This window comes from Ochotona curzoniae, unplaced genomic scaffold (assembly GCF_017591425.1).
Source record: "Ochotona curzoniae isolate NIBS_2020 unplaced genomic scaffold, NIBS_Ocur_1.0 contig_3520, whole genome shotgun sequence".
Taxonomy (NCBI): domain Eukaryota; kingdom Metazoa; phylum Chordata; class Mammalia; order Lagomorpha; family Ochotonidae; genus Ochotona; species Ochotona curzoniae.
Genome location: NW_024465894.1, coordinates 18,210,351 through 18,234,337, shown reverse-complemented (window position 1 = coordinate 18,234,337; position 23,987 = coordinate 18,210,351). Strand labels below are relative to the sequence as shown.

General features: G+C 45.4%; 1 protein-coding gene across 1 annotated transcript in view; it reads left to right on the top strand.

Annotated features, from left to right (window-relative positions):
* Positions 1–7,066: 7,066 nt before the first annotated feature.
* The window catches only part of DNAAF9 (dynein axonemal assembly factor 9), a 101,838-nt gene continuing 84,917 nt past the window's right edge, over positions 7,067–23,987 (top strand). The window contains exons 1-6 of the mRNA XM_040981758.1: positions 7,067–7,218; positions 13,496–13,575; positions 15,410–15,529; positions 21,324–21,448; positions 22,131–22,227; positions 23,672–23,778. Coding sequence (XP_040837692.1) covers positions 7,136–7,218; positions 13,496–13,575; positions 15,410–15,529; positions 21,324–21,448; positions 22,131–22,227; positions 23,672–23,778 — 612 coding nt within the window. The 5' untranslated portion in view covers positions 7,067–7,135. The remainder of the gene's footprint in view (positions 7,219–13,495; positions 13,576–15,409; positions 15,530–21,323; positions 21,449–22,130; positions 22,228–23,671; positions 23,779–23,987) is intronic.

Here is a 23,987-nt window from a genome sequence, read left to right as displayed (position 1 = left end):
GCCAGTTCTAATCCCGGCAGCCCTGCTTCCCATCCAGCTCCCTGCTTGTTGCCTGGGAAAGCCATCAAGGACAGCCCAAAGCCTTGGGACCTTGCACCCGTGTGGGAGACCCGGAAGAAGTTCCTGGTTGCTGGCTTCGGATTGGTGCAGCATCGGCCATTGTGGTCACTTAGGGAGTGAATCATTGGACAGAAGATCTTCCTCTCTGTCTCTCCTCCTCTGTGTGTATCTGCCTATGCAATAAAAATAAGTAAATCTTAAAAAAAAAAAGAATGGAAGTACACTGAATGCCAACAAAATGACCAAAATCTCTTAATTGTTCAGTGTGAATGGAATAAATGCTGATGGGAGAAAACAATTTCATGACAATTGCTTCAATGTCACCAGAAAGGACAGCAGATGCTGCTTGCACGGCAGAATGTGCACTGGACAGCCAACGTTTTTTATACAATCACCCAAGCTTTATTCTAACCTTAAACATTATGCAAACAGCTACCAACATTTTATGTGTTTTCACTCCAACAAAAGCAGCAAAATTTTTCTAGTAACTCCCAACTCAATTGGAAAAATCTCTGCAAAAAAAATGTGCTTTTGTTTCTGAAATCTCATCTGCAAGGAATTTTACTCAAAATAATGTGTAAGCAAAACATTTTCACAACAAAGGGGTAATTTTTCTGCATTGTGACTATTTGCATCTAAGGCACTGATATTTAAAAGTGAGGCATTTCAGGCCTTTTAATAATCACTGTTCAGTAAATGAAGTCTTAAGATGTTCCCATCCTGTTTTGGAGTGCTAGTTTAAGTCTTGGCTACTCTACTTCCCATCCAACTTCCTTGGAAGACACTCAGAGAAAGCAGCAGATGATGGCTAAGTAACCATGCCCTTGCCACCCATGTGTGAGACCTAGATGGAGCTCCTGGCTCCTCGCTTTGGCATGGTACAGACCTGGCTTTGGCGGGTGTTTGTGGAGAATGAGCCAGCAGATGGAAAATACCTCTGTGTCTCTCTGTCGCTTTGTCTCTCAAGTAAGATGAAAACAAATGTAAAATAAATAAATAAACAAATGGAGTTATCACATTCTTAAAACAGTGGAAGATTTTGTCCTGGCATTTCAAAAATTTGCTTTCAATTTTGGACTGGAAAATATTCTGAATGACTGATGATGATGATACAAAGTGTGGGAAATTATTATAACTTCTGCATTTATTTATATCTTCATCTCAACTTTGCTTAATGGAAAACTTATTTTATCACTTCCCTAGTACACATGGGAGAAATTACACTTTTTTTTTTTTTTTTTGCTTAGACAAGTGTATAGTTTATATCTGGCTTTTCACCATTTTTGGTACTGAATGAATACTTGCACACTGTTGCAAATGAATATTTTCCTCATTAATATGTAAATGTGCACAGTTCAGAAGATTCATCATGAAATTTACACTTGCATTTGGCATATGGAAGTAAAAACATGCACAAATTAGAAATGGGTAAATGTGGGTCAGCATTGTGGCACAGTATGTTAATCCAAGCTTATGATGCTTGTTGGAGTGCCAGCTTGACTCCTAGCTGGTTCATTTCTGACTTGGCTCCCTGTTAATGCCCTGGGCAAAACAATGGAAGACGGACCAAGTGCTTGGGTACCTGCTACATAGGAGACCTGAAAGAAGCTCCTGGCTGTGGCCTGGCCTAGCCCTGGCCATTGTGACAACCTGAGGAGTGAACCAGCAGATGAAAAATCTCTGTCTTTCCCTTCTCTCTGTGGACTTTCAAATAAGTAAATAAATCTGAAAACATAAGATGAATAATCTGGTTAAAAAAAAAAAAAAAAAAGGACAAAAGGGGCCCAGGGCCATGGCTCAGTGACTGAATCCTCACCTTGCATACACCTGGATCCTATATGGGCACTGGTTCCTGTCCTGGCTGTTCCACTTCCCATATAGTTTCCTGATTGTGACCTGGGAAAGCAGCTGAGACTGGCCCAAAGCCTTGGGACCCTGCACCCATGTGGGAGACCCGGAAAGGGATCCTGACTCCTGGCTTCGGGTCGGCACAGCTCCAGCTGTTGTGGCCACTTGGGGAGTGAATCATCAGAAGAAATATCTTCCTTTCTGTCTCTTTTTGTCTCTCCTCCTCTCTGTAAATCTGCCTTTCCAATTAAAAAAAAAAAATGGGCAAAAGAGATCTGAACAAAAGGCCCAGCGCAGTGGGCTAGTGGCTAAAGTTCTTGCCTTGTATATGTTAGGATCCCACATGGGTGCTGCTTCATATTCCTGGCTGCTCCACTTCCCATCCAGCTCCCTGCTTGTGGCCTGGGAAAGCAGCTGAGGACAGCCCAAAGCCTTGGGCTCCTGCACCCACATGGAAGAACCAGAAGAAGCTCCTGGCTTCTACCTTCAGATCGACTCAGCTCCGGCCATTGTGGCCACTTGGGGAGTAAAGTAGCAGATGGAAAATTTTTTTCTCTCTCTTCTCTGTAACTCTACCTTTCCAATAAAAATAAATAAATCTTTTTTTAAAATCCGAACAAAGATCAGAACTGTGGCATAGTGAGTAAAGCCACTGCCAATGGCACTAGCATCCCCTGTAGACACCAGTTTGAGTCCTGGCTCTCTGCTGATGTGTCTTGGAAAGCAACAAAAGGTGGCCCAAACACTTGGGTTCTTGCACCTACATGGGATACCTATTTAAAATTCCTGGCTCCTAGCTTCAAACCAGCCCAGCTCTAGCCATTATAGTCATTCAGGGAGTGAAGCAGTGGATGGAAAACCCCCCTCTCTCTCTCTCAAAATCTATAACTCGATCTTTTAAATAAATAAACCTTTTTCCAAAAAATTTGAATAGACTTTTCCAAATGATATGCAACCAAGAGGCTCAGGAAAATATGCTCAACTTATTCATGATCAGGAAAGTGTAAACCAAAACTAGAATGAATATCACTTCATTCACAATGGGATAGTTATAATAAAAAATGTTGGGGAGGAATGTAAACGGGACAGCCACTCTGGAAAATTGCTTGGTAATTGCTCAAAATGTTCAACATAGAATTACCACAAAAATTTAGCAGTCCACATGTTGGTATCCATACTCAAGATATGAGAACAGTTATGTCCATGCAACTTATACACAAATGTTTGTAACAACATTAATAAAACATTGGCAAAACTTGAAACAGCTCAAATATCCATTAACTGATAAATGGATAAGACATGGTAAGTGGAATATTATTCAACAACTAAAAAGAACACAACTATAATATATATTGCAACATGCATGAATCTTATAAACATACTAAATAGAATGAGTTAGTCAAAAAGACTCCATACTACATGATTCTGGACATGTGAAATGTTCAAAAGAAGCAAATGTGTAGGATAATGGTTGCCTATGGCTGAGGAGATGGGAAAGAAATGATATAACATTTGCAGTTTTTTGTGTAGGTTATAAAGTATTTCTAGAGATATTTATTTACTAAAAAGACAGTTACAGAACGGAAACACACAGGGATCTTCCATCAGTGATTTCAATCTGCAAAGACTACAACAGCCAGAACTTGGTCAGTCCTAAATCAGGAGCCAGGAGCTTCATCCAGGTGTCCCAAGTAGGAACAGGGACCCAAGCACTTGAGCCATCCTCCATTGCTTTCCCAGATGCATCAGCAGGAATCCGGATCAGAAGTGGAGCATGTGGGACTCCAGTCAGCACCACAGGCTGCAGCTTCAACTGCTATGCTGCAGCCCTGCCCCATGGGATGACAAATATTCTAAAAATGATTGTGATTGCACAGTTGATTATTTTGAAGGAAAAAAAAAACCATAATAGGGTCTGTGGTTTGACACAGAAATTGAGAGTGATTAAGTGGTTATGCCCACATTGCATATGAGCTCATGTTAAGCTCTGACTCATGGCCATCTTCCTGTGCACTCTGGGGGGCAGCCAGTGATGGCTCATGGACTTGTATCCCTGCCACATCCAGAAGACCTGCCTGGTTGTAGGCATTTGAAGACTAAACCAGAGGATGGATAATCTGCCTCTGTCTCTCTGCCTTTCAAAACAAAGCAAACAGCCTGGTGCAGTAGCCTAGTGGTTAAGTCCTAACCTTGCATGCACCAGGATCCCATATGGGCACCAATTCATGTCCTGGCTGCTCCACTTCCAGCTACTTGTTAGTGGCCTGGGAAAGCAGTCGAGGACAGCCCAAAGCTTTGGGACCCTGCACCTCCATGGGAGACCCTGCACTCTCCTTCTCTCTGTAAATATGAGTTTCCAGGACCTGGCACGGCAGTCTAGCAGCTAAAATCCTTGCCTGGCATGTGCTGGGATCCCACATGGGCGCTATTTTAATTCCAGCAGCTCAGCCCCGCTTCCTGTTGTGGGGTGCGAGCGATATCACACCAGATATGTTCAAGGTTTATTAAGGTGTCTTTATTAATCAAGCTTGGTGATAACAGGACCCACTAGAAATAGTAAATCACAAGTCCACATCTCAATCCAATCAATGGTAATCCAGAGAGGAACAAATGTTCATTACCCTGAAGTCCATCCATTAAACTAGACCTATGTCCCAGCTTCCCCAGCAATATAACTTATCCTAAGAGACATGCATGAATAGCCTGAACACACTTACAAAGCTGCAGACATTCACCTTTTCCTGGCTTCTCTGCCCACATTTCACTACTGCTAGGCCTCACCCCTCCTGGAACTCCCAATAGCACACAAAATTAGAAATGCAAAGTATATTAACATTGCTATCTTCATTGTCCCACCCAAGCAGTAAAACCGAGGGTGAGGAATACAGACACACAGAGGCCATGCTCAGGGGACACCTGTCCTCAGAGGTGTCAAGGAGGCCAAGAGTGCCAGAGAAAGGGAAGCACATGACCAAAAGAGCCAGCCCCTCCTTACCAAGAGCCTTGGTAGGGGCTTGTAAAGGGAGTGGTTGCACAAGAATGCAATACCGCCCCCTCTCGGGTGATAGGTGAGAGTCACAGGAGGGCAGGAGGGAACACCTAGGTGATGGGAGAATGACTTCCAAGCCTGTGACCTGTGACCCTTGAACTAGCTGCCTACTTCACCACATTCCCATGCAGCTCCCTGCCTCCCTACTTGTGGCCTGGGAAGGCAGTTGAGGATGGCCCAAAGCCTTGGGACCCTGCACCTGCATGGGAGACTAGGAAGAGGCTCCAGTCTCCTGATTTCAGAATGGTTCAGCTCCAGCGGTTGTGGCCACTTAGGGAGTGAACAAGTGGATGAAAGATTCTGTGTGTTCCTTCTGTAAATCTGCCTTTCCAATAAAAATATGTCTTTAAAAAAATACAGCTCTAACAAGAATTGACAAGATTATATTAATGGCTTGGTACCATGGCCCAGTGGTTAGATCCTTGCCTTGCAAGCACTAGGATCCCATACGGATGCTGGTTTGTGTCCTGGCTGCTCCAGTTCCCTTCCAGCTCACTGTTTGTAGTCTGGGAAAGCAGTGGATGGTAAAAAGCCTTGGGAATCTGCACCTGCGTGGGGGGAGCCACTCTTGGCTTTAGATCACCTCAGTTTTGGTCCTTGTGACCATTTAGGGAGTGAACCAGCAGACGGAAGGTCTTTGTCTCTCCTCTCTGTAAATGTTTTTCCAACAAAAACAAATAAATCTCTTTAAAAAAAACCTTTCTTTAAAAAAGGGTTATATTAACAAAAATATGTGGCTGCATCATTGTTTCCAAAAAAGTCCAACTTCATATATAAATGGTTGTTGAATCTGGGGTTCGAAAATCCAAGTTCTCAAAAAAAAAAACTAAAACCAGAAAAAAAGCAAAATCCACATGATTGGACTCAATATCCGATTCAACTCAAAGGTTAATTTTTTCCTCTGCTTGCAACAGAGCCCTTGTAAGGCAGAAGGGGCGGGGAACGCCAGAGCTGCACTTATTTAAAGGCTTTGGAACGCGGGCGTGGGTGGTCTTTGGGAAGAGGGAGTGCTGGGGAGCCGCGGGCGCTCTCCGCCTTGCCGCTGTGGCCCGCGGGCTTGCACAGGCTTTGCAGACTGGCCCGGAGCCGGCAAGGATTGGCTGACTTTCTGAAGCGCGGGGCTGTCATTGACTGACTCTCAGAGTGAGGCTGTTCCCGACTGGTTGATTTTCAGAGGCAAAAAAACCCCACCGGAGTGAGGCTGCCGCTGATTGGCTGATCCGCAGAGCGTGTGGCCAAGCTCTCTCCACAAATAATGCCTTTTGTTTTTGTTTTGTTTTGTTTTCTATTCCGGACTCGGGTCCTGAGCCAACTGTCTTCTCCTTTCTTGAATATGAAAGGCTAGAACTTTGAATTCCTACTCCCTTCTGAATTTTATTCCCCTTTCCTCCTCCGTCTCCCCCAGCTAAACATAGGAAACATCACAGTTGGCCTGAACATCGTTATTGATGAGAGTAACGATTTTAGCTTGTTATACTGCGGCAACCAAACAGCTCCAACGAATCCTGGCGATTTGTTTAAAAAAAAAAAAAAAGCACCCGGAGGCCACTGACAGGATCCTGACAATGTCGTCCGTGACGCCGGACGAAATAATTAAATGCCGTTCTTACACACGGGATGCCTGACCACGCATTTTTCTTCATTCTACACACTGAAACCCGAGGGTCGATGGAATTTGCTTTCCCGTTCCAGGACCCGCATCCGGGCCGGGATGCTCCCCGTGAGGACCAGGGGATCCGCGGGATCCCAGCCCCGCGTCGGGATACCCGGGACGCGAACGCCCTGACTAGATCGCCGGCAGCCCGGGCCTCGAGGACAAGGACGCGGGCGGGCGGGGCTTCCTCGAGGCCCCGCCCCCGGGCGCGTCCGTGTGCGTGGCCGGGGCGGGGGGGGGGCGCCGCTCACCGCCTGCTATTCTAGAATGCGGGTTCTGCAGAGAAAGCCAAGCGACGCGGCGGTGACCCCCGCCCCGGGCCCGCGTGCCCGCGACTCAGGCCCCGAGAGGATGGCCGTTTAAGGAAGGCGTAGCGGTCAACCGGACTCCCTAGGCCCCCCGACACGCTCCCCGCCGCCCCGCGCGCCCGGCCCCCTCCCACCGGCACGCCCCTCCGCCCCGCCCGGCGGGAACGGGCCTCTCAGCGACCCTCGATCGGCGCCGCGCCGTTCTCCGCCGCCGCCATGGACGCGTACCCCCCGCGCCGGCTGGAGCTGCCCCGCGCGCGGTCCTCCGGCGGCTCCGGCCGCGGGTCGCCCTCCGTCAGGTAGGCGCGGGGCCGAGGCCGCGGACGGGCTGCCGGGGTTGGGGATGCGGGCTGTCGGGGGGCCGGCGACGCCTCCCGCTGTAGGGCGTGGCCCGACATGGCTTCCTCACGGACCGTGGTTTCCGAAACGGCTCCGGGAGGAACGTTTCCCTGCGAACTGCGCCCTCTGGAGAGTCCCCCATCCGCACCCCATGGTTTCTCCACGGGACAGCCCCGCGGCGAGACCCCTATTGTGACGTCCCCGCCCCCCTGGTACGCTTCTCCCTGGAAAGCCTTCCCCGGAGAGATCGCCGCGGTATCCCCGTGGGTCGCTCCCTTGCCTTCGCCTTGGAATGCGATCCCTCGGAAACGGCTGCCTCTAGTGACCCCCACGCACAGTTGTCTTCTCTGTGTAACACCCCAAGTGGACGAAGCCCCTCTCCTGGAGGTCTCCGAGGCTTCGCCCTTGACCGCGGCTCCCCTAACACACCCACCCCTCCAGCGTGCGCACACCCGACTGCCCCAGTGCGAAGTGCACCCCTCTTTCCCTCCTTGCTTCTACCTTGGGGAGCTCCTGTTTCGGGGATCAGCCCCCTCCCCAAAGTGGTGACGTCAGACTCCTAAGCCCAGAGGCAGCAGCCTTGTTCGTGCCTTGGTTTGAGGTGGGTATGTAGGGATGGATTTCACACCTTTTCCATTTAGGATGATCCGTTTCCGATTTCTGTCCTCTGTGTTTTTGAGACTGACCTTGATAGTGACCCTGCTAGCTGATGGAGGATTTGTGATAGACACCTCTGAGGGGGACGGACTAGCAGTGAGCTTCAGTACTGCTAAGGTGTCATGAAAGCAGAAGGTTTTTTGTTTGCAATACAGAAGAAAGAAAGAAAGAAAAACTACCCCCTTAGCAGAGCAAACGTGCTATTGTTCCCTGGAAAGGAGATTGTCAGCTCAGTATGAGAATGGCTTTATGGCTTTTCTTGTTTCCATTTGTTTTGAAACATAAAACGTTTATGTTTAATGCTTGTTCCCCAATCTGTTTTAAGGGAGCTAGTTTTAACTTAGAACAAATTCATGCAAAACAAGAGCTAATTCTTAAAATCCTGTCTTTCTTTTACTTCTTGGTATTCCTTCTCGTACCCTGGCAGCACAGTATACGTTTGTTGAATGAATAAAGCATGGGAGTGATAGGGCTGCAGACAAATGAAACACTGCGTTTAGGGCTCCTAATTTGGTTGTAAGTGAGCAGGTGGCATTGTTTGAACTCTGTGCCCTCCAATGAAATTCCTGGTGGGTCGGACAGTTACACAAGTGCTGAGCTGCTGTGGTAACGGTCTCTAACCCGACCCAACATTTCTGCCAAGTTGTTTCACTGTTACAAAGTGTTTGAACTTTGTATAGAGGTTGCACTGGATACTTTAGAACTAGAAGCAGCCATCTGTTAAATCTCTGTGTAGACTTGGGATTTATCTCAGGCCATTTGAGCTTAGAAATTTTTTTAATGTTTATTTATTTAATTGAAAGTTACAGAGAGAAGAAGGTGAGAGGGGTAGTCAGAAAAGCAGGAGAGAAAGGAAGGAAACCCATTTGCTGGTTTATTTCTCAGATGGCTGCAAGACTGAGCTGGCCCGGCTGTCAGGAGTGTGGAGCTCCATCTGGGTCCCACATGGATGGTAGGGGCCCAGGCGCTGAGCTGCCTTCCACTGCCTTCTCAAGATCATTGGCAGAGAGCTGGATCAGAAATGAAGCAACACGCATTAGCCTAGTGGCTAGAGTCCTTGCCTTACACGCTCCAGGATCCCATATGGGTGCCAGTTCTAATCCCAATGGCCCCGCTTCCCATTCAGTTCCCTGCTTGTGGCCTGGGAAAGCAGTCGAGGACGGCCCAAAGCTTTGGGACCCTGTACCCACATGGGAGACCTGGAAGAGGCTCCAGGTTCCTGGCTTCGGCTCAGCTCAGTTCTAGCCATTGCGGCCACTTGGGGAGTGGATCAACAGAAGGAAGATCTTCCACTCTGTCTCTCTTCCTCTATAGATCTGCCTTTGCAAAAATCTTAAAAAAAAAAAAAAAAGAAAGAAAGAAAAAAAGAAATGGAGCAGTTAGGACACAGGATTCGGATTTTATAAATGGCGGCTTAATCTGCTACTTGATTTGAGTCTTTCTGAGTATTTTGGGTGCAAAAATCAGTCGAGGACGGCCCAAAGCTTTGGGAACCTGCACCCGCGTGGGAGACCCGGAAGAGGCTCCTGACTTCGGATCAGCCTAGTATCGACCCGTTGCGCTCACTTGGGGAGTGAATCATCGGACGGAAGATCTTCCTCTCTGTCTCTCCTCTGTATATCCGCCTTTCCAATGAAAAAATAATAAAAATAAATCTTAAAAATATATATATATATATAAGTATATGCTTTAAAAAAAAGATTTATTCATTTCTATTTGAAAGGCACATTTACAGAGAGAGTAGGTCTTCCATGCACTGCTTAATTCCAAAAATTCCAAATGGCCATAACTTGCAGAGCTGAACTGGTCTGAAGCTGGAAGCCAGGGGCCACCTCTGGGTCTCCTATGTGGGCTTTCCCAAGGACTCGTAGCATCCTCTGCTGCTTTTCCAGGTCATAAGCAGAGAGCTGGATTAAAGGTGGAGTGGCCAGGACACAAACTGGCACCCAAATGAGATGTCAGCACCACAGGGCAGAGTATAAACCTGCTGTACCACCATGCTGGCCCCAAATGCATATTTTTTAAAAAGATTTATTTATTTTTATTGCAAAGTCAGAAATGGAGCTGCTGGGATTAGAATCGGCACCTATATGGGCTCCCGGCGCATTCAAGGCAAGGACTTTAGCCTCTAGGCTTTGATACTGGAACCCCCAAATAGATTCCATTTTTGCATGAACATTTTGTTCAATTTTTGACACAAAATGCACATTTTAGAGGAAGAAATAGAAATTTTTTTTTTCACTCCTCATGGACCTAGGATAATGAGGTATAGACAAGAAAGCATATGTGGATGTTTATGTAACAATTGTTATCAAAGCAGTGGGTTAATTATTACATATAAATGGAAGAGGGATTATTATTTAGAGTTCAGAAGTATTATACCTCCTCTGGCTAACTTTTTTTTTTTTTGAGGTTCCTGACTTGGATTTATTTGCTTTAGTAAACAATAACTTAGAGACCGAAAGCACTCCATATTGCATGAAAGTTTAAAAATTAACTTCTATAAATACAAATGGTGAAAACCTAGCAGTGTGAAGCTGTGGCTAACTTTATTGTCAGGAAAACACTCAGATATAGTTGAAAGAAAAAAAAGTAGTTCGGTCAAGGTACTTGATGGCTTAGGTTCTCGTGATCTTGGGAAGACTGCGCCTGCTTAGAACTGGTTCCCTCATTTGGTCATCTATCATGGCTAAATTCTTAATCTGAGTCCAAGGAATGTCAGAGAAACAATATGAAAGTCACATATTTTATATATGTCATATTGTTCAATCTGCTGTGTCTGCATGCCTTCTAAATGTAGAACTTTGTGAAGTTGTGGAAATAACGGGTCATTCATCCGGTAGCCCAGAAGGGCAGTGTCATTGCTAAGGTTTGGTGGATGTTGAAAGTTTCCATTAAATAGACTGGTGGGTACACAACTAATTCAGAGTGGTAATCTCAGGTTAATAATCAGGACTTCAGGTTTGCATATAATATTCCATTCTTGACTCAAAGATAATAAATATTTTATATATGAATTCAAAAAAGCACTAATGTAGATAAAAATAAATATTCATATATATTAGTGCTTAAAAAGTTAATTTTTATTTGCATAGGACAAAGGTGAGTACATTTGAGATGGACAGCTGTGGACAGCCCAACCCCAATTCTAAGCCCATCCCCAAGGTCTGGAGCAACCCTCCCTGGGCTGGTGAGGCTGCTGAGCCGGGCTCCACCTGTGGCAAGCAGGCCTTTGGGAAGGACCTAGCACCTGAGATGAGGGGGACCTTCCACCAGCACCTGCTCACCTGCTTCTGGGGACATGGGGAGCCTAGGAGCGGCTCCCGCTCAGCCTCAGTCCCCAGGCTCGCCATCGCTAGCTACTGGAGGCAGCCTGCTGCCCAAAATATTCACAGTATTTAATTCTGGGTGATGAAAATATTGTAGGTGATTGCAATTTTCTTTATACTTATTGGGGATTCTTTTTCTCTTTAATTAAAAGGAAATTATTGAATAAGTGACTGATTTCATGGTTTAGCAGCATGACAACCTACATTTAGGTTAAAAATAGTTGCAGTAGCAGTTGTTCAACTGCCATGTGGGATACCTGCATTCCCTATCCAACTGCCTGGGTTTGCCAGCTCCTCCACTTCCTAGTTAGCTTCCTGCCGGTGTGCATCCTGGGAGACAGAGCTGAAGGCTCAGTTACAGCAGAGATCTGGGTAGGGTGTGGGGCTCCTGGCTTTGTCCTGGCCCAGCCTTGTCTGTTGCAAGCAATTGGGGAGTGAACTAGCAGGTGGAAGATAGCCCTGTTGCCACTCTAAAAACATTAATTTTAAAAACTGAATTTGGAATGCAAGGACATGTACAAATAAAAGACAATGGAATTTAATTTTACTCGTTTGATAAAAAAAATAAGAAACATTAATCAGGACAATGTTTTACTTCGAGAAGAGGAGGATCTGTTTTCATTTTATGTTCTTCCATTTTTATTTGTCAAGATGCTTATGAAAAAAGAAACCGTTTTCCATATTATCTTGGCTTTCTGTAGCAGTAGCGGGGAGTTATTTGTTTCTTGGTCACATGGTCTGTGGATGCTTTTGTTGCTGGCTGGTTTTAAGTGTGAAAACCAAAGAACACTTGGCAACCTTGACAATGAACCAACTGTCCAGATGGATTGGGAAATGGGCCAACTCAATGAAATATTCCTGTGCACAAGTGATCCCAAGATCAGTCTCTGTTAAACATGAAGAAGTGGGGAAAGGCAGACATTCATCTTTTCCAAAAAAGAAGTTTTTTCCATTTTCTTGATGTTTTTTGTCTTACTTCTTCCAAAACCTCAAATGTGAATGAGTTGGGGTGTGGGAAGTAGTGCTTTTTTTTTTTTTAAGATTTATTTATTTGTATTGCAAAGTCAGATACATAGAGAGGAGGAGAGACAGAGAGGAAACTCTTCCATCTGATGATTCACACCCCAAGTGAGCGCAACGACCGGAGCTGTGAAAATCCAAAGCCAGGAGCCAGGAACCTGGAACCTCCCCGAGTTGTCCCATGCAAGTGCAGGGTCCCAAGGCTTTGGGCAGTCCTTGACTGCCTTCCCAGGCCACAATCAGGAAGCTGGATGGGAAGTGGAGTTGCTGGGATTAGAACCAGCGCCCATATGGGATCCCAGTGTGTTCAAGGAGAGGATTTTAGCTGCTAGGCCACTGCGCTGCGCCCAGGAAGTAGTACTTTGTTTGTATGGGTATAGGACAGTGTACTGGAGCCAATTCAATCCAGGGTGGCCATGGTTTGACTGTCATGGATGTAAACAATTAGCATGGTTGGCTTGTAAAAGATCTTAATTAGTTAATGATGTGGAAGGCTGGAATTCTGTTGGATGTATGATAAATATTCAGTATGCGGAGTATTAGAATGTCTAAAAGAAGCAGATCTTGACATGATAGGGTGACCAGAGGGTAGAATCCATCTGGGGCAGGAATTGGACACACTGGGAAGGGAAAGGACTGGGCAGAGGGACAATTAGAAATGGGAACAAGCAGGAACGCCTTTTCTCACATCTTGCTTGGGATAAAGAGGATAGCCCTAGGGCTGAAGGAATACTAGTTCTACACACCAATAGAAACAGTGTCTTGCTGCTGCTGACAGTTCAGAGGCATAGCTGTGGAGCTTTGTTTAGGTTTGTAGACACATTTTTGGTTTTTGTCCATTTGCTTTTTATTTGCTTTGGGTTTTGAAACTGACCCATAGGACCATACCAAGGGCAAAATTGATGTGAAAGCTCTTGTTTGCAAATCTTCCAAATATGAAAAGGCATTGGAAATTCTTGGAGGCAACTGCTGAGGCTCAGTCCCTTTCCTCGTTGGCCTGTAAGAAACCAGAGAGCCCCTGTCATCCAGTTTGCATTCAGCAGGCTTAGTCCTCAAACCAATTTTGTACAGGTTGTTCCAGAAAGTAGAGGAGAAGAGAACCCTGCCCGGTTCATCCTAGTTGGTAATGCTGGGACTACGTGAAGTCCTTCCTGGTGGAATTCTCACCCAGGGTGTTGCTCTTCCCCTGGGAACATGCTGAAACTCAAGATGTCTTCTGTTCTCATTGCAGTTGCAGCCGCCTCCGCCGCGTTCAGAGCATCCTGACCCAGAGCAGCAAGTCTCAGCCTGACGGGATCCTCTGCATCCTAGGTCAGTGCTTTTAACAACGCTTGGGACAACATGGCCTCTTGTCTCAGGAAGTAATTAACAACGGCATGGTGACATAAACCATCAGCTTCTGTCCTTCTCCTAGCTCATGTTCCTCTGAAAACATGGCTGTTGATAATGAAGTTATTTGACAGCATTCTTGGGACTCCTTTTATCCCTACTCCTTTCTCTTCCCTCATACAGACAGCTTTACCACCTGCCCTTAATACTTCCCTCTTGCCCAGAACTATAGCTCTGGAACTTTGTAGGCACCCAGGAACCTGGCAGTGTATATCCCCAAGGCACTGAAAGGCGGTGCTGAGGCTGGCATTTGGTTTCCTGTTTGTTTTTCTCTTACCCAGCCCTGCTAGACTGTAAGCTTCCTGAGGGCCTCCCGCAGACACATGAACTACTGCACCTCAGCATAGAGTTGTAGTGATGACTGTAAACGGTGAATATTTGTGGTTTTGGACACTCTGTTCACATTTGGGGTTCTTTTCATACGACCTTAACCTGAATTTATTTGATGCCACATGTTCTGGAAGGGAATTTTAGGAATTTTAGGAAGGGAATGTTTTTCTGACCTCAATTTTTTTAAAAAAGTTTTTTTTATTGAAAAGAATTACAAAGAAGAAGGTGGTGGAGGGGTGAAGGAATGGAGACAGGTAGAGGAGAGAGAGGGAGAGAGATATCTCCCACTTACTGATTAATTCCCCGAATGGCCACAGTGGCGGCACTGTGCCAAGCCAAAGCCAAGAACCCAAAGATTCTTGTAGGTCTCCCACATGAGTACATGGACCATCTACTGCTGCTTTCCCAGGGGCAATAGCAGGGAGCTGGAATGGAAATGGAGCAGCAAGATCTCAAACAAAAGATACTGACCCTGACTTTTACTTTTAGGTCAATTAAAATTATTTCAAGACCTTAAAAAAAGTATTAAGGTTATTATAAAAATGGAGAAAGAATGAAAGAGAGAGAACATTCTTATCTGATGGTCCACTCCCAAAACGCCTACAATGTCTCTGATGCTGGGTCAGGCCATAACTGGAATCTGGAAACTGAATCCAGGCCCCGCTTGCTGATAGCCAAGAACTGACCACTCAAACCATGAGCTGCAGCTTCCAGGGTTCACACCAGCAGGAAGCCAGGATTGAAAGTAGGTACAGGAATAGAAACTAAGTACTTTCATATGGTATACAGGTATCCTAGTCGACGTTGTAGCTGCTTAGCCAAACACTCTATAGTCCAGAATTTTGAACAAACCATGACAGGATTTGTGTGGTATTTTCTGGTTCCTTCTATCCTTAGCAGTTTGGCCTGGCAGTTAAAACATTCACTAGTCGTGTTTCAGGTGGGAGCATCTGAGTTGCCCTGGCTCTGCTCCCAGTTCTGCTAACTGCAGTGCATGCCCTAGGAGACAGCAAGTGATGGCTCAGTTAGGTGGGTCACTGCTACCCATTTGGCAACCCTGCATTTGGTTCCTGACTTTCTTCTGGCCAATCCCTGGCTGTGGCAGGCATCTAGGAATTGAGCCAGCAATTGGGAACTCCCTCTGACTCTTTTTTTCTCTCCCATTCTCTGTGTCTCTGCCTCTCAAATAAACATTTTTTTTTAAAGGAAAGAGGATTTATTAAGGCAGAAGTAAGTTCATGATGTCAGTCATCTGCACTGTTAGAGTGTGTGAGGAATACATGCAGACCGTGGGATCCGAGATCACTGGCCGAGGCCTGTTTCTTTCAGAGTTGCTTAGTTTGGTTTCTGGTGCAAATCTGGTCTGAGCTGCTACCTTAACATGGCCCTCAGAATGTTGCTGAGCAGAGCTTTCTTTGCCTTGCAGGAATTGATAGCAGATATAATGAAGGCTGCAGAGAGTTGGCAAATTATCTTCTGTTTGGTTTGTACAATCAGAATATCTGTGATTTTGAGAAAACAGGATTTTCTGAAGAAGTTTTAGATGGTAAGTTTATAATGGTAAATTCTACTTATTTCTTCAGATCTTTATTTCATGCAGTTTTTAAAATGGAAAAATGTGCTCAAAGTTAAAATAGTCCAAAGCCCCAGTAAGGTTTTTTTTTTTTTTCCCTCGCCTTTTTAATACATGGAAAGCAGAGATGGCCACTAGTTGGGGTGTCCACATCTCATAAGTGGGGGGGTGCTCCATGATTCCAGTTCAGCTTTCTGCCACTGTGCCTGGGAGACTTGGGTGATGCCCAAGTGCTTGAGTTCCTGTCAGCTGCATGGTGGAATCAGATGGAATTCCTAGCTCCAGCCTGGGCATTTGGGGAATAAACTAGTATATGGAAGATCTCTCTCTTTTTTTCTCTCTTCTGCTTTCTTCCCTCCTCCTCTCCTACCTCATCTTTTCTTCTTTCACTCTATCACTTTTTTTAAAAATATATAATTTGTATTGCAAAGTCATATATGCAAGAGGAAGATATTTCGTCCAATGATTCACTCTCCCAAGTGACCGCAGTGACCGGTGCTGTGCTGATCCAGAGCCCAGAGCCAGGAGCCAGGAACTCCCTCCAGGTCTCCCACGCAGGTGCAGGGTCCCAAGGCTTTGGGCTGTCCTCAACTGCTTTCCCAGGCCACAAGCAGGGAGCTGGATGGGAAGTGGGGCTGCCAGGATTAGAACCAATGCCTATATGGAATCCCTGTGCATACAAGGCGAGGACTTTAGCCGCTATGCCACTGCACCAGACCCGTCTGTTACTTTTGGAAATAAATCAGTAAATTTTCAAAAAATATAAGGGACTCTGGCCTCACATATTGGATTTTCAGTTCTTGTCCTGACTACACTGTCTTCTCTCCAGCCTGCTGCTAATGTACCTAGAATGGTGGAGGAAGATGAGCCAAGTACCTGGGGCTCTGGCACCATTGTGGAGACGAAGGTGAAATTTCGGGCTTCTGGCTTTAGTACCTGGCTGCTGTTGCTATTTGGTGATGAACAAGAGTATGGAAGAGCTTTGTCTTTCTTTTTCAGTTTCTCTTTCTCTCTGTTACTCTGCCTTTTAAATAAATATTTTTTTTTAAAGGGCATGGCACGGTCACCTAGTGGCTAAAGTCCTTACCTTGCCTGCACCGGGATCCCATATGGGTGCCACTTTGTATCTGTTCTACTTCCTTTCCTGCTCCCTATTTGTGGCCTGGAAAAGCAGTTGAGGATGGTGCAAACCTTGGGACTCTATCCATGTGGGAGACTCGGAAGAAGCTCCTGGCTTCAGCTCGGCTTGACTCTGGCCATTGCTGCCGCTTAGGGTGTAAACCAGCAGATGGAAGATCTTTCTGTCTCTCTTTCTCTCTCTGCAAATCTGACTTTCCAATTAAAAAAGAAAAGCTTTATTGTGAAGTGTTCTGTTTAAAAAAAGAAAAAGTGAAAAAACAAGGCCTGGCATAATAGCTGAGTTAGCTAATCCTCCCCCTTCAAGCGCTAGGATGCCATATAGGCGCCAGTTCATGCCCCAGCTGCTCCACTCACCACACAGCTCCCTGCTTGTGGCCTGGGAAAGCAGCAGAGGACAGCTCAAAGCCTTGGGATCCTGCATTCTTGTACAGGCCTGAGAGAAGCTTCTCGTTCCTGGCTCCTGGCTTCAGATTGACTCAGCTCCAGCCGTTGCAGCCATTTGAGGAGTGAACTAGTGATGGAAAATCTTTCTCTGTGTCTCCTTCTCTCTGTAAGTTTGATCCATGTTTCCAATAAAAATAAGTAAATCTTTCAAAAAAAAAAAAGACTTTAAGAGATAACTCCCGTATTCTGGTTTCTTCCTCTTTCTTCCTCAGATGGCTGCAGTGGTCCTGGCTAGGCTGGGGCAAAGCTTTGAGCCTGGAACTGATTCCGGATCTCCCATGTAGTGATAGGGACCCATCTACTTGAGCCATCATCTTCCTCCCAGGGTTTGCATTAGCAGGGAATGAATCAGGAACCAGAGCTGAGTATTGAAGCCAAGTATTCTGATATGAGACGAGAGCCTCCTAACGAGCACAACCACCACCGAGCTAAACATCTACTCGGTTTCTGTCTTGCTTGCCCGCTGCTTGTGTGTGCTGAGGTTTGGGTTATGTGCATTTGCCTGTGAAAGCACCTTTTGAGGCAAGGATGAGCCTGCAGGCTGCTCCTACAAGGAACATTTCATGTGGGTCTGCAGCTAAAAAACAAAGACTCTTTATCGCACTGTCTTTGGGAATTGTTTGTACTGTGACTTTAATTCATGACGATGTCTGTGAGTACAATGCAGGCTTTCTGTTTACATTCCCCTTTGCTCAGCCTAGAGACACTCTGCCTGTGTTGATGCTACTGTGGGCTGTTGCCCAGGAGCTATCTCTGATATCACATACTTAGCATCATGACTTGTCTGCCAGATGGGTCAGGAGACACAGGGATAGACAAATAAGAGTAGACAAAAAGCAGACAGCTCTTGTAAGGCCGCTGGGAGAGGCCTGAAAGCAAACATCTGATGTGGAATAATCTTGCCTGAATATAGTGGTCATTTTAGTCCCTCAGGGATCACTGGGCAATACGTGAAGACCTTTTGCTTGTTGCTGCTAGACGGGGGTGGTGCTGTAGAGGCCAGAAGTGCTGCTGAGGATCGCACGGAGCCCACAGCAGACCCCAGCTCTGCTCGCAACAGAGAATTACCTGATTTCAACCGACATCACGCTGAGGCTGAGAGGCCTTCTAGTCCTTGGGAAAGTCCTTAGCCGTTAGAGATCAACAAAAGCGCTCCTTTTTGCTAGCAACTGTAGAAAGAACTGCTTCTGCTTTCTTTTTCAATTCATTTGGTTTCAGATTTTGCTTTGAAATGTTTTTCCTTACACTGTACAGCATCTGCTGGTTTGAAAAGAATTAATTTGGCAGCTCATACCAGTCACATATTTTGCTGCAGCCAAGGCTATCAGGGATCTGACAGTACTAAAATTATGGGATTTGTTTAAGTATTGAAAGGAGTGGTTTGTGTGTTAATCTTTATTATCTGACATACTGGATCCTTGTAAAATGAGCATTTTCTTCCAAATTAATAAATTTATTTTAAAATTCGTGTGGTTAGAAGCTAAGATCACCAAATTTATGCTTCTGTTTTAGTCTGTAGTTATGTAATAGAGAAAAAAGGCCAACATAAGGGATTTTTAAAATTTTTTTATTTTTAATTTTTTAACATTTATTTTTTTCATTGGAAAGTCAGATATACAGAGAGGAGGAAAACAGAGAGGAAGATTTTCCATCCACTGGCTTACTCCCCAAGTGACAGCAATGGAGCTGAGCTGATCCGAAACCAGTAGACCGGAGCCGCCTCTGGGCCTCCCATGTGGGTGCAGGGTCCCAAGACTTTGGGCCATCCTCATCTGCTTTCCCAGGCCACAAGCAGGGAGCTGTATGGGAAGTGGGGTCGCCAGGATTAGAACCGGCTCCCACATGGGATCCCAGTATGTTCAAGGCGAGGACTTTAGGCTACTAGGCTACTGCACCAGGCTCTTTATTTTGTTTTTATTGGAAAGGCAAATTTATAGACAGAAGGAGAAACAAAGAGAAAGCTCTCCTGTCCACTGGCTCAATGCCCAGATGGCCGCAGCATCCGGAGCTGAGCCAATCTGAAGCCAGAAGCTGGAGCTTCTTATGGGTCTCCCACCTTGGTGCAGGATCCCAAGGCTTTAGGCTGTCTTCTACTTTTTCTCTAGGCCACAAGCAGGGAGCTAGATGGGAAGTGGAGCAGCTGGGGCATGAGCCAGTGCCTGTAATGGATCCTGACACTTGCCAAAGGGAAAATCAATTGAGCCGTTGTGCCAGATCCAAGGGGATTTGTTTTAGAAACTTTAAAAATGTTTCGTAGGCGCTGATATCCTCTGTGGGTGCCAGTTTAAGTCCCACCTGCTTCATTTCCAATCGTCTTTTTACTAATGCATTTGGGAAAGTAGTGAAGGATGGCCAAAGTGATGGGGCTCCTGCACCCATATGGGAGACCCACATGAAGCTCCTGGCTCCTAGCTTTAGCCTGGCACAGCAGTGTGCATTGCAGCCATTTGTGGAATGAATCAGCATGTGGAAGAATTCCCTCTCTGCAACTCTACCCTTCAAATAAATAGATCTTTAAACAAATGATAAAATGAAAAAAAAATTCTGTATGCTCATTTTATTCTCTTACACTTTCTTCTTTTACCAGACTTTGTTCAGCTTTTCTTCACAGTAATGACATTAGAGTCTATTTGAGATCCTAAGAATGCTTGCCGAGGGTTAGTAGCTATAGTGTTATTTCTTCTGTGAGATGCTAGTTCTTCCAGTTATGCTACACTTGGGTGTGGAATATAACATATACTGAAAGCCCTCAGGTGGGCCAGATGGCATCTGAGTCGCACTCCTTAACAGGTGGTCTGCGACTGATTAAAGTCACGGCTTTTTAGAAGGGCTATGTGAAGAATCCAGTAGGCCGAGAGATGAGATGTGGAGGCCCCTCCTGCCCTTTGCTACTGTGTGGTGCTAGAGCTTACTTGAGAGTCAACAGTGAAGAGGTGGAACATCGTGGACCTGACCCGCTGGGAATCTCAGAGTGCCGTAAAAAAGCAAGAACATAGGGCCTTCTTTCAGGGAGTGCAGAGCAGAGTGCTCAGCTGTGGTCAGGGCTTAGTGCATAAAAGTTTTTTTCTTTTTTAAGATTTATTTATTTGCTTATTTGAAAGTCAAAGTTACAGAGAGAGAAAGACAAGGAGATCTTTCATCCACTGGTTACCTCCGCAGATGGCTGCAGTGACCAGCACTGGACCAGGCCAAAGCCAGATATTAGGAGCTTCATTCCGTTTTCTATGTGGGTGGTGGAGACCCAAGTACTTGGGCCATCTTCAGCGGCTTTTCCTGGGCCATTAGCAGATTGCTGAATTGGCAATGATGCTCTTACAGGGTACTGGTGTCGCAGTCCCTGGCTAAAGCCTCTATATCACAGCACTGACCTCTGTGATCTGTTTTTATAAAATGTGTTTGTTGCACTGTTTTACTGTGTTGGCATTGCCTTAAACCTGCTACATTAGATTGTGTCCCTTCATGAGCCTTTCTCACCTCCAGCTACTTCTAGCATGGTCTTATTAGAGGGAGGCCTCGTGGCTCTGGTCTGAGAGGAGTCATGGCACAGAGCCTCTACTTCTCTGCCAAAACTGTGACTGCTTTCATTCTCAGTGTTCAAACCATTTTACTGTTTGGGCTGCATTCTGCAGACCTTCTGCTCACCTGGGTTTATTTGTACCCTTGGGATTGCTTTATTTACTTGGCCTCCTAACACCGATGGCTGTTCCTTAAATCTGGAACTGCAGTCTATTTATGGAAGCTCTTTCCACTTGCCCCAACTTCCTTCCTCCCAGGCCTTCCTGTGAACAGTGACCTACCATACACAGTGACCCTTCCCAGGACTGACGGGTGTGGCCAGGCCCACAGCTGCCTTGAACTGATGAGCTAGGAGCTTTAGATGCTGGTGTCTGTAGAGCCACTGGGTGGGTTCATGGCTGTGGTCCTGCCTCAGTGGCTATGAGCTCTGGGGTTTCTGTTTTGTTTCATTTCTATTCTCCATTCTGTGCCTGCTTTGCCAAAAGCAGAGGACCACAGTGGTGGGCTGGAAATCCTTGCCAGCAGCGCTGGGTGTTCTACGGTTCCTTTGAACATGTGAATTCTCACCTCAAAGTTTTGTTCCATTGTGTCTGATATAGTTATATGAGCAGGAAATCTCTAAAGCAAAAGCCTCTGACTATCTGTGTCAACTTTGTTTACCTTACAGATGTGATTATACTGATTAAATCAGACAGCGTCCATCTGTACTGTAATCCTGTGAACTATCGCTATCTCTTACCCTTTGTTGCACATTGGAGAAATCTGCATTTCCACTGCATGACTGAAAATGAGGTAAGGAGGAAAGGTGACATAGGCAGGTGTTTAGCATTTAACAGTATCATCACCAGTGACATTACTCAGAGAAACTACGTGAAAAGTTTCCTGTTTTATTGCAGTTAAATCATATATCTGAAGGAGACATAAAGGGACTTACTCCAGTAAGGACCTGGTATGGTAGCAGGGTGGTGAGGTTGCCCCCCTGCTCTGAGCCTAGTGTCCCAGTGGACTTGTCCTTGGGGACTGTCCTAGGACAGTATGTAAGCTTTGTGACATTCCTGTTTGGGTTTCATGGTAACACGTCTGTTTTCCTTTGGGCCCTCCTCAAGGATTTGGCTAAGAATTAAGTTGGGGGGAAAAAAAAGAATCAAGTTGGGATTTGATGTTTTGCATTTTATAGAAGTGGTAACCCAATATGAATCAGAGACCTCTTCATGTTAGCATTTGTGTGGGCTCTGAGGCAACTTCAAACTCTTGTATTTCCAACACTTGATGGAGTTTGCGTTGACTTGTGTGTGTGATATGAAATGACGGAATGTTAGATTTGAGTAGTTCTGACCAGCAGACTTTGGCAGCATCTCTTGGCTACTCTCCTCTATAAATGCCATTTAGGTATAACTGGTAAAATGCAGAGAAAATAGAAGAGTTTGTGTGATGTCTCACTAGAACTTGTCTTTCTTTTGATTTCTTACCTTAGTATGAAGATGAGGAAGCTGCAGAAGAATTTAAAATTGCCAGCTTTGTGGACATGGTTAGAGACTGCAGTAAAATTGGGATTCCTTACAGTTCCCAAGGTGAGTATCTGACAGCAAGCCATTTAAGAAGCTGGCTTTGTTGAGCCGGCACAGTAGCCTAGTGGCTAAAGTCCTTGCCTTGCACACGCCAGGATCCCTTGAGCACTGATTCCTATCCGGGCAGCCTCACTTCCCATCCAGCTCCCTGCTTCTGGCCTGGGAAAGCAGTTGAGGATGGCCCAAAGCCTTGGGACCCTTCATCCAACGTGGAAGACCCAAAGGAAGCTCCTGGCCCCTGGCTCTAGATCGGCTCAGCTCTGGCTGTTGTGGCCACTTGGAGAGTGAATCATTGGACGGAAGCTCTTCCTCTCTGTCCTGTCTGTAGATCTGCCTTTCCAATAAAATAAATAAAACTTTAAAAAAGAAAGAAAGAAAAGACAGACCTAGCACAGTAGCCTAGCGGCTGGAGTCCTTGCCTTGCATGCACCAGGATCCCATGTAAGCCCTGGTTGGTGTCCCAGTGGCCCTTTTTCCCATCCAGCTCCCTGCTTGTGGCCTGAGAAAGCAGTCGAGGATGGCCCAAAGTCTTGGGACACTGCATCCACATGGGAGACCCGGAAGAGGCTCTAGGCTCCTGGTTTCACATTGGCTCTGCTTTAGTCAATGCAGCCATTTAGGGAGTGAACAAGTGGAAAAAAGATCTTTTTTTCTGTCTCTCCTCCTCTATTAATCTCCTCCTCTTTCTGGTTATACATAGAGGAGGAGAGACAGAGAGTAAGATCTTTTGTCCATTCACTCCCCAAGTAACCCCAACGGCTGGTGCTGCATCGATCCAAAGCCAGGAGCCAGGAACTTCCTCCAGGTCTCCCATGTAAGCGCAGGGTCCCAAGGCTCTGGGTCGTCCTTGACTGCTTTCCCAGGCCACAAGCAGGGAGCTGGATGGGAAGTGGAGCTGCTGGGATTAGAACTGGCGCCTATATGTGATCCTGGTGTGTTCAAGGTGAGGACTTTAGCCGCTAGGCCACAGCACTGGGCCTAATAAATCTTTTTTAAAATAAATTTAATTTTAAAAATAATGCTGATAGACTAAAAAATGATAGTAAAATAAGGAAAAAATTTGGCAAGTTTAGCAGTGCTTATATTATAACAAAAACAAAACCCTTGTGCATAAACACTAATGCCCAAGAATGGAACAATTTGGTAGTTTTCTCTTGAACAAGCCAGTCGGTATTTTTTTTTAAAGAAAAGGAGCTTGATTTGGGTATGTTAATAATTATGCCCACTAAATGATGCAAATCAGATACAGAAGTCTGCTAGTGTTTACATATTTTTTGCTTATTTATTTGGGAAAATAAATGTGAAATTAGTATCGTAGAGTAATCTGAAATTGTATAACTACCTTATGGTTTAAATTTTCCTGGTACGCTTATAAGAAATGATTGATTATTAACCACATTAGGTCAGGGTGGCATCTGATACATATTGTTGTGTTTCCTTCCTGTAGGTCATTTGCAAATATTTGATATGTTTGTGGTGGAGAAATGGCCAATTGTACAGGCCTTTGCACTGGAGGGTATTGGTGGGGATGGATTTTTTACCATGAAATACGAGGTATGTATGAAAAGCAGTATGCTTTTTTTTTTTCTTTGATAGAGCCTATTTCCAGTGATTTTTTCTGACACCAGTAGAATGCACATTGAAAGAGTTGACAACTCTTTCAGTTGGAGAACTGATAGCAATATCCTTTTTGTTATTATCTGCTGTTAAGAAGTCTTAATAAAGGATGAGCAAAAATGGTACACATTACTATAACTATGAAA